Below are 20,203 nucleotides of genomic sequence, written 5' to 3'. Positions count from 1 at the left end.
TACCACCACCACCACCACCTCCACCACTACCACTCACCACCACCACCACCACCTCCACCACTACCACCACCACCACCACCACCACCACCACCACCACCACCATCACCACTACCACCACCACCGCCACCACCATCACCACTACCACCACCACCACCACCACCACCTCCACCACCACCACCACTACCTCCACCACCATCACCACTACCACCACTGCCGCCACCGCCACCGCCAAGCCAAAGTTTAGTAGATGATAATTATTGTGGCATGAATAGAAGCAAGGGTGTTGTATGTTTATCTTTGGTTGATGCGATGGCACTAATAATGTATGAACAACAGCAATCGGAGATAGCAAACCTCCGCCACAGCATAACAGTCCCCCCTTCTTGCTGGTACACCCTATATAGTTTGATGAAATTTTCAGAAATTTGGAAGAAAAAAAGGTCCAGGATTAAAAAAAAAAATTTTTGGATGAATTGTGAATGCGTCCGAAGTCTTCCCCACAAAAAAATCCTGGATCCAGATCTGGATCCGGATCACCATCAAAATCTAATCGATTGGTTGTTGGCCCAAGACCAACCCGTCAAAAAAATTCCATCAAAATCCATCAGTAACTTTTTGAGATATATCCTGTTGACAGACAAACAAACCAACTAACAAACTAACAGGGGCGAAAACATCCTCCTTGGCGGAGTACGTACCTCCTTGGCGGAGTACGTACCTCCTTGGTGGAGGTAACAACAGTATACATGCCTCTGCAATGCAGTCCATCGCCACTGTAAGGTGGCTTGCAGGAACAAACGAATGACCCAGGTGTGTTGATACAGGTTGCACGATCTTGTGCATCGCAGTTGTGCAATGGCTGCCCACCAGGTGTCAGCTCCGTGCATTCGTCAATGTCTGTGACAGAGGGCATGATAGCGAAACACGTGGGTAACATGTACTGATATCTAGATACTAACATATAGTTATAGCAGTTAGTATAGCACAAAGGCTCGTTGTTGTATCAGGTACTACATATATGTACCCGAGGTAGTTTTAGGTTGTTTAGTATTATGTTTATATTTTTATATGAGGTATGTTTAGGGTTAGGGTTAGGGTTAGGGTTAGGGCAGAGGCGACAGCGCCACCTGACGGGCAGGTGGTTCTGATGCTAAACTCACTGGCAAACGAATCAAGAGCACCCTCCCATCGCCGCGTTCGCTCTCCCTCGTAGTCTCTCTCATTTCTTTCTCTTTCGCTCTCCGCTCTTGCTCTCTCTTCCTTCGCGCTCTCTCTCTCTCCCTCTCTCTCTGCGCTCGATCACTCTCTCTCTCTCTCTCTCTCTCTCGCTCGAATCACTCTCTCTCATTTTCTCTTCTCTCTCTCTCTCTCTCTCTCTTGCTCTCTCTTTCCCTTCATGCTCTCGTCTGTCTCACTCGCTCACACTCTCTCCTCGTTGTCTCTCTCTTTCTTTGTTCTTTGTCTTTCCTCTCTTTCCTCTCTCTCTTCTCTCTCTCTCTCTCTTTCTCTCTCTATCTTTCTCTCTCTCTTTCGTGTGCTCTCTCTCTTTCTCTCTCTCTCTCTGCTCTCTCTCTCTCAGGCTCTCTCTCTCACTCTATTACTCTCTCTCTCTCTTCCTCTCTCTCTCTCTCTCTCTCCTCTTCTCTCTCTCTCTCTCTCATCACTCACTTCTCTCTCTCGTCTCTCTCTCTCTCTATTCCTCTCTTCCTCTGCTCTCTCTCTCTCTCGTCTTCTTCCTCTCTGCTTCTCTCTCTCTCTCTCTCTCCAGCAGAGGGCCAGCGATGGTAGAAAATTATGAAAATTGCTCTCTAAAAAGCTGCTTGCTCCGGCGGACAAGCTACCGGACAGATCTACTTGTCCTCCGTGGAAATGGACAAGTACGGACAAACGAGATAGCCCTTATTCTTCGAACACTGGGGATGGTATCAGGAACTTTCTCGAAGAATGTTTCGTTGGGATCGTTATGAAACTTGCCACGAGATGCGCGACGTTTGAATGTCCTTAGGATTAAAGATGGAAGCTCCCATCGTACGTAGTTAGCAACAACTATTTGCAAGACAGAATAGGTATAAGCACTCATCCATTTACCTACGCAAGCCTACAGGCTGAAATAGAGAGCTGCCACCTTGTAACCAATTAACGCCAGGCAAAAACTACCGTACTATACACCACCACATGCACTGGCAGTGGCACTGTAGTGGCATAATTAAGTTACATGTAACACACTGACAATACAAAATGCATAGAAATTATACGATTTAAGGAGCATAAACCTTCTTCAACCAAATTTTAGCTTTTGAAATTTCACTGTGGACATTGTAAGCCTCATACATCCAGCATGTATAGGTTTTACAGCAAACTTGGCAGTCAAATTCTTCTAACAGAAACAAATCCATGTTAACCCTCTTCTTGAGGGTCAAAAGGTTATCCGACACTTCCTCTTCGCATGTCAGCAGAAAGTACATTTCATGGTCGTTTCAATTAAGCATAAAAATGCTAGTCACCGCTGAAACAAAAATTTTTCAATCGCTCCGTCAGACCATGTCCTTTCGTCAGAAAATGTCTAAAATCTGCCCTGTGCTCCATGACCTTTGACCTGTGCCCTCCAATTTCGGCACAGGTGATAGCTTTTCCTACCATGATGCTATACACCGACTATCACGAGCCTAGGTCGAGCGTTTAGATTTGTGCCGGCAATTCTGCATTCCTCCCTATACTTAAGTTAAGGAGGGAATGTTCCCCCTTCTTTTACACGCTCTTGACCTTTGACCCCCAGCTTAGACATCCCAACTCGTTTTCGCGATTTACCCCCCCACTCCGCAATTTCGAATCCGTATGTCGAGCAGTTAGATTTGTGCCCAAGCTGTAACGGACGGACGCCGGATGGACGGACGGCCGATGGACGCACGCCGGACGCACGCTCATGCGATTCTACAAGCTGCATCTGAGTATGTCAGATGATGCTAAAAATGAATAAAAAAATAAAATCATAAATAATTACATGAATAAATAAATATTCACTATGACCAGTTCTTAGTCAGAAGGTAGTATAAGTGAGCGTACTGAAACTAGACCTTTGCCTGGAGTGCCATGTGTTTACATAATTATGTTGCATGCCGTCGGATGGCTGCCTACATTCAATTTCACCTATGTTCACGTGTTATTCATTATTGACAAACTGTACATATTTACCTGTGGCAGAGGCGCGCATACACCTGCAGGGCGTCTGCTAACATACAGCAAGCACCATCTGTAGCCAGACCCGACAGCAGCAGCTGGAGTAGCAGCATCATCGTCTAATTGTTCGGCGGATCTGGGATGAAGCGTTGCAGGGTGTTAGCTCCCTGTGCCAGCGTGAACGAAGTCAGCAATGCCTGCGTCGCGACGTCATAGCAGCAACGCGGCGTCAGCGCCGAAATTTACCAATCCGGGCTCAGTGATGGCAGTTACCAGACGAAAGCACTGCATGATGCCGCTGTCAAGCCAAACTTGCCGTGCTGTGCGTCAGTGGTAGCGACACCTAGTGAGCACGGACACTGGTTGACGCCTGTAGGTGGCACTGGTTGCAGTTTTCCCGTACCGCCAGTCGTAGCAGCCTTTGTAGTGGTTAGCGCACAGGCTCTGTGCCCCGACCCACGGGTACACCAGCCAGCCTTCACAGACGCCGTTGACATTAGAAGGCTGCTGTCGATTCGTAGCAGTAGGGTGAGCTCAGCATGAGTGCTAGCGTAGGACAGTGCATGCTCCTCTGCGTTAAGTGGCCAGCTATGCCCCGCAGTACTACGCTATAAGTATGGGGCTTGGCTGACACTGCCTGTCAGCCGCATGTCAAAGTGCATCTGACCATCAGCATAAGATGTAGTGGACGCTAGTCGTCTCGAGCTGAAAGGACGGCAGCTTGAAACGTAACCGTCTGCAAGAAAGAGGCACGCTGTTAGAAGATTGGAACAGGTTGGTGATAGAGAGTGTTAAGATATAGATGAAGAGATAAAAGTGAAAAGAGTGAGATGAGAACACTAGACAGCTAGAAAGGGGGGGGAGGAGAGAGATGAGAAGAGAGAGAAGAGAGAGAGAGAGAGAGAGAGAGAGAGAGAGAGAGAGAGAGAGACGGGGAGAGAAGAGAGAAGAGAGAGAGAGAGAGAGAGAGATGAAGAGAGAGAAGAGAGAGAGAGAGAGAGTAGAGAGAGAAGAGAGAGATGAGAAGGAGAGATAAAGGCAAGCGATCCAACAGACCAAGTAAGAAGCAAGAAGGAGGGGGAGAGAACAAGAGAGAAAAAAGGTAAGAAGCAAGCGAGAGCTAGCGAGAAATACTGAAAAATGTGCGAGAGAGAAAGAGAGCGAGAGAGAGTAAGAGGAAGAGAGAGGAAGGGAGGGAGAGAGGAGAGAAGGGAGAGAGAAGGGAGGGACAAGAGTAACAGGTGATGAGTCAGTGCAGGGCTACAGAGAAACCCACATGCGTTGAGACAGACATAGAGACTACTGGCACTATGATTTGGCTCCTACAAACTCTGTTTTGTTGGCTGGCTGCTGCATCTTGCTCCAGGTGACGATCAGAGCGCCACCTATGCCGCTTCCCGCGCCACCCATGATGCGATCGAAATAATGGCTGCATCGGAGGCACACAAACGCTCCTCACAACACCTGTAGAAGACACCGGCTTTCGGCGTCTGCAAGCGAATGCTAAGCAAACGTCAAAGAAGATACTGACAAGTGTCCTCATTTCATTTTAAAACTGTCAAAGTATATGTCCTACTTCTTTTGTGACAGTGAGAAGGTACATCTAATTAACCTGCCCATCTGAGTGCGGTAACTAAGGCACCACTGTGAATATTTCTTCAATTAAGCTAGAGCCGGTTTATGCGTGTTTTACGTGGGTCATGCACAAAAGGTTGTAAACACGTGACACTTCAATGGCACGTTGTTTCTTTAAGACCTATTTACCACCCAGCTTGGCAATACCGCAGTGCAATAACAGGCAGGCATTAATAAGAATCATCATTCAATACAATCAAGTAATAAAAACAGATTCGTATCTGAGGCAAAAATATCCAACTGTATCCCGCAAGACAATGTCGGCTAAAAAATAACTGATTGGACTAAATCGCCGAAGAAAATTCTCCAGATTTTACTCGTAACAAACAAAATACGTAAAGACGAATTTGCCTCAGTGAGGAAGCACAGCGCAGGCAGCCTGTGCCTTGGCCAGCCCAGCAGCAAACACTCTAGACTGACCAACCGACTGGTTCCCTCCCTCTCCCAGTACGTGTCATCGACGAGCATGGAGGGTCAATATACGCTGCTATTCCTAACTCCCGCTGCTCCGGCCAGGAACCACCACATGAAATTGACGGCGGTGCAGATGGCGCTGCATATGCTCTCCGTGATAACGCGGGCAGCAGCAACGCCCTCTGATGGCTGGGTCGACGTCGCGAGAAGAGATTGCCCGCGTGCTGGTTAAACTGAGCAAACAGTTTTAAAAAAGAAAACAGGCTTAAACAAGAATTGCAGACGGATAGCGCATGAGAACGGAGAACGCAAGAGCAGTATAGCATGAGCAAATACTTTTTTTAGTGGTTTAGATTATTAAGTTAATGTACTTATTCTTATCTATCAACAATTAAAATTAGGCGTTTGGTCGAACACATTTTATTCAGATAATAGATATAGATTCTTATATGAGCATTTTATTATAAAAGCAGTGGGCCCTACATAATGATGAAACTGAATGATATAATTTTCACAATTTTCAGAGCTCTGCTAATTTGGGCGTTTTAATGAATTTTGGTAATTTGGGCGTTTTTTTCTAAGGGTCGTAATTTGGGGCGCTGTCATCTCGATATGAAAATGGCTTGGAAATAGGCCCGATAGGTAAAGGTTTTGTGCTCGGCAGGTGGTGCACACTCTACGCTATTGTGCCTCCATGTAAACAAACGTCTGCCATGTATGTGCACCTATAGAATGATAATTGTCTCTTAACTGGATGACGACTAGGGTCGATAAACGATTTGACATAAATGTGGAACCAAGCCTCGTACTGCGTGAAAAACGCACGCTACAAGCACTAACCACGATGGTCTTGCCTAGCGGAGAACTAGGTAAGTCAACGCCGAAGATTAGGAGTAAGCATTTAAACACATTACACCAACAATGCGTTATCTACATACTTACATATCTCTGAGCGAAACTTCACCGTAGCAAGTGGTAGCGGGTTACGTGGGAACGATGAGGCAGTTGGATACACGCGTGGTTGTGCCCTGGTAAGCGGCTGTCCGTCATGCAGTCGCGTGTGTGAGCTTCCGTCTTCCAGCCGTCCTCTATAGTACGTCAACACAGAAAAAAATACTGTTGGCTACTACTGCTGCTGCTGCAACTTCCACCACTACTGTCGCCACCAAGCACCAACTGTCACAACCAACCATCACATTAACCAGGCCGCCACCCGCCACCCCACCACCACCGCACCACCACCACCACCCCACACCACCACTCCACCGCTACCAGCACAGCCCAAACACTAACACGTCACCAACAAAGCAACCCTCACAACCCCACTGCCACCACCCCACCACTACCAGCTACCGACCGACCACTCGACCGACCACTCACCAACCACCACCACACCACAACTTACCCACCACTCACCACCACTGACCACACCCACCGCATCAGCACCAGCACCGACCGCCACGCCACCGCCACCGCCACCGCCACCGCCAACGCCACCACACCACACCACCACTACACACCACCAACCACCAAACCACCACCAGCCACCACCACAGCTACCAGCACCAGCACCACCACCAACACCAACACCACCAACAGCAACCCCCCTACCCCACTGCCACCACCCACACACTACCAGCACCGGCCACCGCCGCCAACCGCTGCGCCGCCAGCAAGCAAGCAGCAGCACAGCAGCAGCACCCCCACAGAGCGAGAAAGAGAAAGAGAGAGAGAGAGAGAGAGCGAGAGAGAGAAAGAGAGAGAGAGAGAGAGAGCACGTGCGAGAGAGAGAGAGAAGGGAGAGAGAAGGTGGGAGAGAGAAGGTAGGAGAGAGCGAGAAATAGAGAGAAGGGGGACGGAGAGACATACATATACCTCACCACGCCACGCAACACAATACGCATGCTAGCACGTATACACGCACGCAGGTACACATCATACTGCACGCTAGAAGTGAGATCTCCTTGGAGGCATATAGTGTCTTAGATAGGCATAGTTTTAGATGCTACATCACTCTTCAACAGTCTGACGTAATTTGGGCGATTAAAAACAATCAGAGGTCAAATGAATTTAGATGGACCAGTTACTTAATTGCTAATCTTTCCCAGATAATATACAGATCGATGCAGTCAGCGTATAAAAGTGCAGTCAAGCAACATCCTATACCTAGCTTACTTACAGAGACAGCTAGTAGTGATTGAAATCTCACCTGACAGGTGCACAGTAGTACAGGTAGGAGGGTCAGGCTGGCTGTTTGACCGTCGCTCGCCAGCAACGTTATCTGTAAGATGGTAACAATGGCTGTGAATAAAACCTTATACAGCTAGTAACAAGATGACTTAATTAATATATGGTGACAGATGGGTGGATGGATGTATGAATGGATGAATGGATAGATGGATAAAGAAAGATGGAGACAGACATACAGACAAACACACAAACAAACAGGCAGGCAGGCAGGCAGGCAGGTAGGTAGGCAGGCAGGCATACAGAGAGACAGACAGGCAGACAGACAGGCACGTACGCACGCACGCACACACACATGCACGCACGGCCTGATCGACGGTCAAACAGAAAGACAGACAGACAGATAGATAAGAAGACACGCAGACAGATAGGAAGACAGGGGTGGGGGGTGAGCGTTTAGGGTCATGAACCCTCTAATGTTCAGTCTATGTCTTGAAGGGCTCTCCATGGGCGTGTACAGGATTTGTACTAGGGGGGGGGGTCTAACCGTAACCCAAACTTGCGAGCACGCGGAGGGGGGGGACCTCCCCCAGAAAAATGTTGAAATTAGACCCCCTTAGATGTGTTTTCTGCGCGAGCAGGGGGGAAGTCCGGACCCCCTGGACCCCCTCCCCTGTACACGCCCCTGCTCTCAATAGCAAACAATGAGTTAACCTAGACTATGTGTAGGTGTATCCATCCAAGAAATAGGACGAGCAATGGAAGGCTCTTTTGCCGACACTTTAAATGAAGAACAACTTACCGCCGGCAGATTTTCAATGTCGTAAGGTGCACTACTCCATGTCAGGTTGCCTGTTAGTGTGTCGACACTGACACCAGAGGGTGCCGTTTTAAGAGAGTAGGTTATGGAGTCAGACTCAAGGTCGATTGTTTCAACTGTTTGCAGGATGACATCCTGTCCAGCTGTCACTACCCATGGGGTTAAGGTCATAGTGAACTGTGGAGGGTTGTTGGCTGAAAAAATATCAGAAATCATTTAGAAGATGTTTTTATCTTATAAAATTTAGTATGTATAAATAAAACAAGTGGCAGAGGCGAACAGCGCCACCTGACGGGGCAGTGGTTCTGATGCCTAAACTCACTCATAACGAATCAAGAGCACCTCCCATCGCCGCGGTTCGCTCTCCCTCGTAGTCTCTCTCATTCTATTCTCGTTTCGCTCTCCGGCTCTTCGCTGCTCTACTTCCTTCGCCTCTCTCTCTCTCCCTCTCTCTCTGCGCTCGATCACTCTCTCTCTCTCTCTCTCTCTCTCGCTCGAATCACTCTCTCTCATTTTCTCTTCTCTCTCTCTCTCTCTCTCTCTTGCTCTCTCTTTCCCTTCATGCTCTCGTCTGTCTCACTCGCTCACACTCTCTCCTCGTTGTCTCTCTCTTTCTTTGTTCTTTGTCTTTCCTCTCTTTCCTCTCTCTCTTCTCTCTCTCTCTCTCTTTCTCTCTCTATCTTTCTCTCTCTCTTTCGTGTGCTCTCTCTCTTTCTCTCTCTCTCTCTGCTCTCTCTCTCTCTGGCTCTCTCTCTCACTCTATTACTCTCTCTCTCTCTTCCTCTCTCTCTCTCTCTCTCTCCTCTTCTCTCTCTCTCTCTCTCATCACTCACTTCTCTCTCTCGTCTCTCTCTCTCTCTATTCCTCTCTTCCTCTGCTCTCTCTCTCTCTCGTCTTCTTCCTCTCTGCTTCTCTCTCTCTCTCTCTCTCCAGCAGAGGGCCAGCGATGGTAGAAAATTATGAAAATTGCTTCTAAAAAGCTGCTTGCTCCGGCGGACATGCTACCGGACAGATCTACTTGTCCTCCGTGGAAATGGACAAGTACGGACAAACGAGATAGCCCTTATTCTTCGAACACTGGGGATGGTATCAGGAACTTTCTCGAAGAATGTTTCGTTGGGATCGTTATGAAACTTGCCACGAGATGCGCGTACGTTTGAATGTCCTTAGGATTAAAGATGGAAGCTCCCATCGTACGTAGTTAGCAACAACTATTTGCAAGACAGAATAGGTATAAGCACTCATCCATTTACCTGACGCAAGCCTACAGGCTGAAATAGAGAGCTGCCACCTTGTAACCAATTAACGCCAGGCAAAAACTACCGTACTATACACCACCACATGCACTGGCAGTGGCACTGTAGTGGCATAATTAAGTTACATGTAACACACTGACAATACAAAATGCATAGAAATTATACGATTTAAGGAGCATAAACCTTCTTCAACCAAATTTTAGCTTTTGAAATTTCACTGTGGACATTGTAAGCCTCATACATCCAGCATGTATAGGTTTTACAGCAAACTTGGCAGTCAAATTCTTCTAACAGAAACAAATCCATGTTAACCCTCTTCTTGAGGGTCAAAAGGTTATCCGACACTTCCTCTTCGCATGTCAGCAGAAAGTACATTTCATGGTCGTTTCAATTAAGCATAAAAATGCTAGTCACCGCTGAAACAAAAATTTTTCAATCGCTCCGTCAGACCATGTCCTTTCGTCAGAAAATGTCTAAAATCTGCCCTGTGCTCCATGACCTTTGACCTGTGCCCTCCAATTTCGGCACAGGTGATAGCTTTTCCTACCATGATGCTATACACCGACTATCACGAGCCTAGGTCGAGCGTTTAGATTTGTGCCGCAATTCTGCATTCCTCCCTATACTTAAGTTAAGGAGGGAATGTTCCCCCTTCTTTTACACGCTCTTGACCTTTGACCCCCAGCTTAGACATCCCAACTCGTTTTCGCGATTTACCCCCCCACTCCGCAATTTCGAATCCGTATGTCGAGCAGTTAGATTTGTGCCCAAGCTGTAACGGACGGACGCCGGATGGACGGACGGCCGATGGACGCACGCCGGACGCACGCTCATGCGATTCTACAAGCTGCATCTGAGTATGTCAGATGAAGCTAAAAATGAATAAAAAAATAAAATCATAAATAATTACATGAATAAATAAATATTCACTATGACCAGTTCTTAGTCAGAAGGTAGTATAAGTGAGCGTACTGAAACTAGACCTTTGCCTGGAGTGCCATGTGTTTACATAATTATGTTGCATGCCGTCGGATGGCTGCCTACATTCAATTTCACCTATGTTCACGTGTTATTCATTATTGACAAACTGTACATATTTACCTGTGGCAGAGGCGCGCATACACCTGCAGGGCGTCTGCTAACATACAGCAAGCACCATCTGTAGCCAGACCCGACAGCAGCAGCTGGAGTAGCAGCATCATCGTCTAATTGTTCGGCGGATCTGGGATGAAGCGTTGCAGGGTGTTAGCTCCCTGTGCCAGCGTGAACGAAGTCAGCAATGCCTGCGTCGCGACGTCATAGCAGCAACGCGGCGTCAGCGCCGAAATTTACCAATCCGGGCTCAGTGATGGCAGTTACCAGACGAAAGCACTGCATGATGCCGCTGTCAAGCCAAACTTCCGTGCTGTGCGTCAGTGGTAGCGACACCTAGTGAGCACGGACACTGGTTGACGCCTGTAGGTGGCACTGGTTGCAGTTTTCCCGTACCGCCAGTCGTAGCAGCCTTTGTAGTGGTTAGCGCACAGGCTCTGTGCCCCGACCCACGGGTACACCAGCCAGCCTTCACAGACGCCGTTGACATTAGAAGGCTGCTGTCGATTCGTAGCAGTAGGGTGAGCTCAGCATGAGTGCTAGCGTAGGACAGTGCATGCTCCTCTGCGTTAAGTGGCCAGCTATGCCCCGCAGTACTACGCTATAAGTATGGGGCTTGGCTGACACTGCCTGTCAGCCGCATGTCAAAGTGCATCTGACCATCAGCATAAGGTGTAGTGGACGCTAGTCGTCTCGAGCTGAAAGGACGGCAGCTTGAAACGTAACCGTCTGCAAGAAAGAGGCACGCTGTTAGAAGATTGGAACAGGTTGGTGATAGAGAGTGTTAAGATATAGATGAAGAGATAAAAGTGAAAAGAGTGAGATGAGAACACTAGACAGCTAGAAAGGGGGGGGAGGAGAGAGATGAGAAGAGAGAGAAGAGAGAGAGAGAGAGAGAGAGAGAGAGAGAGAGAGAGAGAGAGACGGGGAGAGAAGAGAGAAGAGAGAGAGAGAGAGAGAGAGATGAAGAGAGAGAAGAGAGAGAGAGAGAGAGTAGAGAGAGAAGAGAGAGATGAGAAGGAGAGATAAAGGCAAGCGATCCAACAGACCAAGTAAGAAGCAAGAAGGAGGGGGAGAGAACAAGAGAGAAAAAAGGTAAGAAGCAAGCGAGAGCTAGCGAGAAATACTGAAAAATGTGCGAGAGAGAAAGAGAGCGAGAGAGAGTAAGAGGAAGAGAGAGGAAGGGAGGGAGAGAGGAGAGAAGGGAGAGAGAAGGGAGGGACAAGAGTAACAGGTGATGAGTCAGTGCAGGGCTACAGAGAAACCCACATGCGTTGAGACAGACATAGAGACTACTGGCACTATGATTTGGCTCCTACAAACTCTGTTTTGTTGGCTGGCTGCTGCATCTTGCTCCAGGTGACGATCAGAGCGCCACCTATGCCGCTTCCCGCGCCACCCATGATGCGATCGAAATAATGGCTGCATCGGAGGCACACAAACGCTCCTCACAACACCTGTAGAAGACACCGGCTTTCGGCGTCTGCAAGCGAATGCTAAGCAAACGTCAAAGAAGATACTGACAAGTGTCCTCATTTCATTTTAAAACTGTCAAAGTATATGTCCTACTTCTTTTGTGACAGTGAGAAGGTACATCTAATTAACCTGCCCATCTGAGTGCGGTAACTAAGGCACCACTGTGAATATTTCTTCAATTAAGCTAGAGCCGGTTTATGCGTGTTTTACGTGGGTCATGCACAAAAGGTTGTAAACACGTGACACTTCAATGGCACGTTGTTTCTTTAAGACCTATTTACCACCCAGCTTGGCAATACCGCAGTGCAATAACAGGCAGGCATTAATAAGAATCATCATTCAATACAATCAAGTAATAAAAACAGATTCGTATCTGAGGCAAAAATATCCAACTGTATCCCGCAAGACAATGTCGGCTAAAAAATAACTGATTGGACTAAATCGCCGAAGAAAATTCTCCAGATTTTACTCGTAACAAACAAAATACGTAAAGACGAATTTGCCTCAGTGAGGAAGCACAGCGCAGGCAGCCTGTGCCTTGGCCAGCCCAGCAGCAAACACTCTAGACTGACCAACCGACTGGTTCCCTCCCTCTCCCAGTACGTGTCATCGACGAGCATGGAGGGTCAATATACGCTGCTATTCCTAACTCCCGCTGCTCCGGCCAGGAACCACCACATGAAATTGACGGCGGTGCAGATGGCGCTGCATATGCTCTCCGTGATAACGCGGGCAGCAGCAACGCCCTCTGATGGCTGGGTCGACGTCGCGAGAAGAGATTGCCCGCGTGCTGGTTAAACTGAGCAAACAGTTTTAAAAAAGAAAACAGGCTTAAACAAGAATTGCAGACGGATAGCGCATGAGAACGGAGAACGCAAGAGCAGTATAGCATGAGCAAATACTTTTTTTAGTGGTTTAGATTATTAAGTTAATGTACTTATTCTTATCTATCAACAATTAAAATTAGGCGTTTGGTCGAACACATTTTATTCAGATAATAGATATAGATTCTTATATGAGCATTTTATTATAAAAGCAGTGGGCCCTACATAATGATGAAACTGAATGATATAATTTTCACAATTTTCAGAGCTCTGCTAATTTGGGCGTTTTAATGAATTTTGGTAATTTGGGCGTTTTTTTCTAAGGGTCGTAATTTGGGGCGCTGTCATCTCGATATGAAAATGGCTTGGAAATAGGCCCGATAGGTAAAGGTTTTGTGCTCGGCAGGTGGTGCACACTCTACGCTATTGTGCCTCCATGTAAACAAACGTCTGCCATGTATGTGCACCTATAGAATGATAATTGTCTCTTAACTGGATGACGACTAGGGTCGATAAACGATTTGACATAAATGTGGAACCAAGCCTCGTACTGCGTGAAAAACGCACGCTACAAGCACTAACCACGATGGTCTTGCCTAGCGGAGAACTAGGTAAGTCAACGCCGAAGATTAGGAGTAAGCATTTAAACACATTACACCAACAATGCGTTATCTACATACTTACATATCTCTGAGCGAAACTTCACCGTAGCAAGTGGTAGCGGGTTACGTGGGAACGATGAGGCAGTTGGATACACGCGTGGTTGTGCCCTGGTAAGCGGCTGTCCGTCATGCAGTCGCGTGTGTGAGCTTCCGTCTTCCAGCCGTCCTCTATAGTACGTCAACACAGAAAAAAATACTGTTGGCTACTACTGCTGCTGCTGCAACTTCCACCACTACTGTCGCCACCAAGCACCAACTGTCACAACCAACCATCACATTAACCAGGCCGCCACCCGCCACCCCACCACCACCGCACCACCACCACCACCCCACACCACCACTCCACCGCTACCAGCACAGCCCAAACACTAACACGTCACCAACAAAGCAACCCTCACAACCCCACTGCCACCACCCCACCACTACCAGCAACCGCTACCGACCACCGACCGACCACCACCATACCACCACCACACCACAACTACCCACCACCACCACCACGACCACACCACCGCATCAGCACCAGCACCGACCGCCACGCCACCGCCACCGCCACCGCCACCGCCAACGCCACCACACCACACCACCACTACACACCACCAACCACCAAACCACCACCAGCCACCACCACAGCTACCAGCACCAGCACCACCACCAACACCAACACCACCAACAGCAACCCCCCTACCCCACTGCCTACCGACCCACCACTACCAGCACCGCACCGTCGCCACCACCGCTGCTGGCCGCCACAAGCACAGCAGCAGCACAGCAGCAGCACCCCCACCAACCACCTACCACCACCACTCACCACTACTCGACCACCACCACCACATCCACCACCACACCAGCACCAAGCCACCACCACTGCCAGCACCACCACCCTCCACTACCCAGCAGCACCACCACACCATCCACCCCACCAAGCCCCCCACCACCCGCCACCACCACCACCACTACCACTACCAGACCTACTTCCACCACTGTCACCTCCCCACCGCACCACCACCTATCACCACCTCGGCACCACCATCACCAGCTATCACCACCACCTACCACCACCACCACCCCACACCACGCACTACCACCAGCAGCACCACCTCACGCAAACAAGCCAGCTCACCCCCACCACCACCTCCACCACTGAACCTCCACCACCACCACACCACCACCACATCAACCACTACCAACCACTGCCGCTATCGCCAGGACGCCAGCCAAAGTTTAGTAGATAATAATTATTGTGGCATTGAATAGTAAGCAAGGGTGTTGTATGTTTATCTTGGTTGATGCGATGGCACTAATAATGTATGAACAACAGCAATCGGAGATAGCAAACCTCCGCCACAGCATAACAGTCCCCCCATCTTGCTGGTACACCCTATATAGTTTTGATGAATTTTCAGAAATTTGGAAGAAAAAAAAGGTCCAGGATTTAAAAAAAAACTTTTTGATGATTGTGAATGCGTTCCTGAAGTCTTCCCCACAAAAAAAATCCTGGATCCAGATCTGATCCGGATCACCAATCAAAATCTAATCGATTGTTGTTGCCCAAGACCATGCAACCCGTCAAAAAAATTCCATCAAAATCCATCAGTAATTTTTGAGATATATCCTGTTGACAGACAAACAAACAACTAACAAACTAACAGGGCGAAAAATCCTCCTTGGCGAGTACGTATACCTTGGTGGAGGTAACACAGTATACATGCCTCTGCAATGCAGTCCATCGCCACTGTAAGGTGGGTTGCAGGAACAAACGAATGACCGCAGGTGTGTTGATACAGGTTGCACGATCTTGTGCATCGCAGTTGTGCAATGGCTGCCACACCAGGTGTCAGCTCCGTGCATTCGTCAATGTCTGTGACAGAAGGGCCATGATAGCGAAACACGTGGGTAACGTGTACTGATATCTAGATACCTAACATATAGTTATAGCAGTTAGTATAGGCACCAAGGCAATGTTGTATCAGGTACTATATATGTACCCGAGGTAGTTTTAGGTTGTTTAGTATTATGTTTATATTTTTATATGAGGTATGTTTAGGGTTAGGGTTAGGGTTAGGGTTAGGGTTAGAGTTAGGGTTAGGGTATACACTTCTGTAGTACAAGTCTGGTACACTTTGTGTATACATATATGTACCTCGGGTACATATATGTAGTACCTGATATGACAACGACCCCTTCAGCGTTAGTATATGGAGTTAGTATTTGTCAATGTCTGTGACAGAGGGCATGATAGCGAAACACGTGAGTGACACGTACTGATATCTAGATACTAACATATAGTTATAGCAGTTAGTATATGGAGATCAGTGGTAACATGCCAGTAAATGCACACGGGGGTGGGGAGGGGGGCGAATCACTCATATATGTGTGGGCTGGTGCGGTATGATTTCATGTTGCCATGACAACATATCAGTTTGTTCTAAATCGCCAACAACCTCGCATGCTCACAGCAAATTCCCTGTGTGAATATCATGTTGTGCTTTGTTTTAAATCTAATCAATATACCAAGTGTCAGAATTATCGATTTCATAGATTTCTAATGCATGTAGCCTGAAAATGAAAAGAAACTCCTAATGAAATTAGTCTATTGATAAAAATTCATACATATAACTCTCATCTCACCCCTGTGCCTTTGAATTTTGTATTATTACAATATACTGTATAAAATTAAATGCGTCAATATACACAGCATACCAATATTTTAGAACAATTAAGCTATAGCGAAACATCAAGAGAACGTGAACATCAGCTCTCTATCAGAACACATACATAGCACTGCACAGTACTCTACTGTTCTAATAATACATATCAGTAAATCTCTTGCTATATAAATACATATCAGTGAGGTAGTTACCACAGCAACGTGCAGATATACATGATTAAATAAAATCTCACAAAACTAGAATACATGGCCAACCATACACCAACGTTGGCCCAACGTCATGCAGCCAACCATTTGCCAACCGTGACCATGCCAACCATACGCCAACGTTGGCCCAACGTCATGCAGCCAACCACTTGCCAACTAGCATCATGCCAACCATACGCCAACGTTGGGCCAACGTTATGTAGCCAACCATGCACTAGCCAACTAGCATCGTGCCAACCATACGCCAACGTTAGGCCAACGTTATGTAGCCAATCACTGGCCAACTAGCATCGTGCCAACAACACGCCAACGTTGGTCCAACGTCATGCAGCCAACCACTTGCCAACTAGCATCATGCCAACCATACGCCAACGTTGGGCCAACGTTATGTAGCCAACCACTGGCCAACTAGCATCGTGCCAAGCATACGCCAACGCTGGCCCAACGTCATGCAGTCAACCATTTCCAACTAGCATCATGCCAACCATATGCCAACGTTGGCCCGTCATGCAGTCAACCACTTGCCAACCGTGACCATGCCAACCATACGCCAACGTTGGCCCAACGGCATGCAGCCAACCACTTGCCAACCGTGACCATGCCAACCATACGCCAACGTTGGCCCAACGTCATATTGCCAACAACGCCCGTGCCAACGTTGGCCCAACGTTGGCATAACGTCATATTGCCAACCGTGACCGTGCCAACCAAATGCCAACGTTGGCCCAACGTAAGCATGCTATCTGCACTCATTGCACTGAATCTGCCTAAATCTATACCTACTATACATATATACTATTGAATGCTAAACATATAAACTAATATATACTTCCGCTGATCACTAGAGGGTGGTACCTTTACAGGCGTGGGGTTGTGTGGGGTCATGGCGGAAACCTGGCTGTATACAACTGCATGTGTAGTCACCCGGGATGTTGACACAGCCACTGACACCCTCCCGTGGCAGGCCGAGGTTCGAGGAGGGGTCAATACAGTCGTTAGGCAGTGCACACTCATTGACGTCTGCAAGTAAATGCAATCAAGTAAATTGCAAACTTGTATAACAACTACAACTACACTCATAACTAACTAAGCCCAATATCACTGGGTGACAGCTCATCTATAACCCACAGGTGCAGTGAATCTGTGTTCAGTAAAGATGGTTTAGGCCTCAGCATCACACACATAGCAACTCTTACTTAGAGGAGATGCTTTATGAAAGCTATACGGGAAAACGTGTGAATTAGTGTCACTCAATGGAAATGCCAAAATTGTTCTTTATAGGCAGATGTGAGTTCTATAGGGATAGCAAAGAAGCTAAAAAATAACTGCCAAACTTCAAATGCAATTTCGAAATTTGACCACTAAGGAGCTGTATGCGTTATATTAAAAAGATTGTAAAAGAAACACTCTGAGCACAGTAGCATGAACACCAAAAACATAAGGCAGAACCACAGACTTAGCTACACTGATGGGGCTTGTCACTCCATGTCACCAGTGTTTAACGTCTATTAGTGACACAGTCACAATGTAGCTTTCATCAACATTATCGTCAATGTCATCATCATTGTTGTCATTAAGTAATCGTGAAAGCAGGCTTACCAACACTAATGGGGTTGTCATTCTTTATGCCAAGCGTATAACCGCTGTCAGACACACAGGTGTAGCTCACTGCAGCACCAGCTGTCAAATGACAGGAGCCATGACCGCAGTAATTTATAGGGCAGGAACTTCCTTCTACAGCTGAAAACAATAGCATTTTACATCAATAATGATGTTGCCATCATTATCATATCATCGTTTACTGTTGCCATCAATATAATCACTGCTATTATAATCTCCACTACTATAAAGAAGAAGAACGAATCTTTAGATCCGCAGAAAATTCTCATGTATGTTTCATAGAGGCGTAATGGGAGCTACAGCTTGATGTAAATAATCCTGTATATGTTGAACCATAGATATAATCTAATTTGATTTTGATAGGCTATCTATGTATGTATATCTATCTCTCTCTCTCTATATATATATATATATATGCAGTTACAGAGAACTAGGTACCGGTAGTGTATGCAGTTAAACCTGTATAGAACGACAACAGAAAACATGAAAAGTGGTCTTCACAGACAGGTTGCCTTTCTGTTTAGGTTTACCTGCTAACACAGGGTTGACAGTGTTTCTTAATACAGGGATGAGAATGAAGAATTTCGTTTTCAGAGAAAATCACAACCCGGGGGGGGGGGCAAAGATAACTATTCACACATTTCATTAAAACTAATACAATGTGTTTTACATATTGATGAATATAAACTTATTTGTGTTATTGTTATATTACACACACGTTCTCACATTATGTCTACATGTAACACATACATGTATTCATAATTTGTAAACCTAGGCTTACTGGATTTCCTGCACTCTCTGTACTTCTACGTGGTCAGTGATCATTAAACATATATCCTTGCAATAAATTAACGTTCTAAAACTGTCCATCTTAGTGTGATTTCTGCACACATTGTTAATTCATGAAAATTATAAGTCTACAACACTAATATATCAACTAAACTCAGTAAGAAATACAATGTTTTGGATAGAGAAGAATCTTATTGAATAAAGTACTGTCGAGAGTTGAAAAACAGATGTTAAATTCTAAAGATTTTGCCCCATAAATTTTTCTCATAGAATTTTCCCGGATCCGAGGAAAATTCTCATCCCTGTATATACGTTTCCTATGTACTACTGCATGTGCAGCTTACCTTGGGTACAATTGGTTCCCATCCAGCCAACCGAGCATGTACAGAAGTAATCATTGTATTGGTCCGTGCAGACGCCACCATTTTGGCATGGGTTCGGACTGCAATCGTCCACTTCTAACAAAATTTTGAATAAAATAAGACAATTGACATTAATCACTATTATTTACGAAATTTGCGAATACACGAATATACGGACTACGAAGAGGAAACTACGGGCAGGAACAGGCACACGCAGCATTAGCATCACATGGTCCAGGATAAGCACTGCATTCATCATCGTCTGTAATCAAAATTCAAAAAAAGCATTTCATAATCAACATCTTCATTAACTAAGTTTGGTAATAATGAACAAGGAAGTGAGATTGTGATATAGGTAAGTGCATACCAGTACAAGTCAATCCATCTCCACTGTAGCCAGTGTTGCATGTACAGGTAAAACTTCCAGGAGTGTTGGCACACACAGCATTAGCATCACATGGTCCAGCAGAAGCACTGCATTCATCATCGTCTGAAGCAAAATCAAGATGAATTTTTCCTAATCAATATCTCCATTAACTAAGTTTGGTAATGATAAGCAAGGAAGTGAGACTGTGATATATGTAAGTGCATACCAGTACAAGTCAATCCATCTCCAATGTAGCCAGTGTTGCATGTACATGTGAAACTTCCAGGAGTGTTGGCACACACAGCATTAGCATCACATGGTCCAGGAGAAGCACTGCATTCATCATCGTCTGTAAAGAAAATAGAAAAAGAATTTCATAGTCAACACCTTAATTCATTAAATAAGTTTGGTAATAACGAGCAAGGAAGTGAAAATTGTGATATATGTAAGTGCTTACCAGTACAAGTCAATCCATCTCCACTGTAGCCAGTGTTGCATGTACAGGTGAAACTTCCAGGAGTGTTGGCACACGCAGCATTAGCATCACATGGTCCAGGAGAAGCACTGCATTCATCATCGTCTGTAAAGAAAATAGAAAAAGAATTTCATAGTCAACACCTTAATTCATTAAATAAGTTTGGTAA

General features: G+C 46.4%; 2 protein-coding genes across 2 annotated transcripts in view; both read right to left on the bottom strand.

Annotated features, from left to right (window-relative positions):
* Positions 1 to 3,504: 3,504 nt before the first annotated feature.
* LOC106814018 lies at positions 3,505 to 10,638 on the bottom strand. The gene is made up of 4 exons (XM_014818275.1): positions 10,591 to 10,638; positions 8,216 to 8,427; positions 7,436 to 7,507; positions 3,505 to 3,684 (listed from the first exon to the last, which is right to left on the bottom strand). The coding sequence occupies exons 1-4, from the start codon at positions 10,607 to 10,609 to the stop codon at positions 3,505 to 3,507; spliced, it is 483 nt and encodes a 160-aa protein (XP_014673761.1). The 5' UTR covers positions 10,610 to 10,638.
* Positions 10,639 to 18,081: 7,443 nt separating this feature from the next.
* LOC106814017 (fibrillin-1-like) overlaps positions 18,082 to 20,203 on the bottom strand; it is a gene marked incomplete at its 3' end in the record, with an annotated part of 14,086 nt that continues 11,964 nt past the window's right edge. Inside the window, exons 13-17 of the mRNA XM_014818274.1 lie at positions 20,017 to 20,139; positions 19,786 to 19,908; positions 19,560 to 19,682; positions 19,175 to 19,288; positions 18,082 to 18,161 (exon numbers count right to left, since the gene is read on the bottom strand). Coding sequence (XP_014673760.1) covers positions 18,082 to 18,161; positions 19,175 to 19,288; positions 19,560 to 19,682; positions 19,786 to 19,908; positions 20,017 to 20,139 — 563 coding nt within the window. The remainder of the gene's footprint in view (positions 18,162 to 19,174; positions 19,289 to 19,559; positions 19,683 to 19,785; positions 19,909 to 20,016; positions 20,140 to 20,203) is intronic.

This window comes from Priapulus caudatus, unplaced genomic scaffold (assembly GCF_000485595.1).
Source record: "Priapulus caudatus unplaced genomic scaffold, Priapulus_caudatus-5.0.1 Scaffold856, whole genome shotgun sequence".
In the NCBI taxonomy this organism is placed as follows: Eukaryota; Metazoa; Priapulida; class Priapulimorpha; order Priapulimorphida; family Priapulidae; genus Priapulus; species Priapulus caudatus.
Note: the sequence above shows the minus strand (reverse complement) of the source record. Positions and strands in the feature narration are given on the sequence as shown.

Bases quoted from the DNA above. Each gene is read 5' to 3' on its own strand.
- LOC106814018 (XM_014818275.1), bottom strand. The intron at 7,508-8,215 runs GTAAGTTGTTCT...ACCATCTTACAG, and splicing joins ACATTGAAAATCTGCCGGCG to ATAACGTTGCTGGCGAGCGA. The intron at 3,685-7,435 runs GTGAGATTTCAA...ACGAATCGACAG, and splicing joins TACTACTGTGCACCTGTCAG to CAGCCTTCTAATGTCAACGG.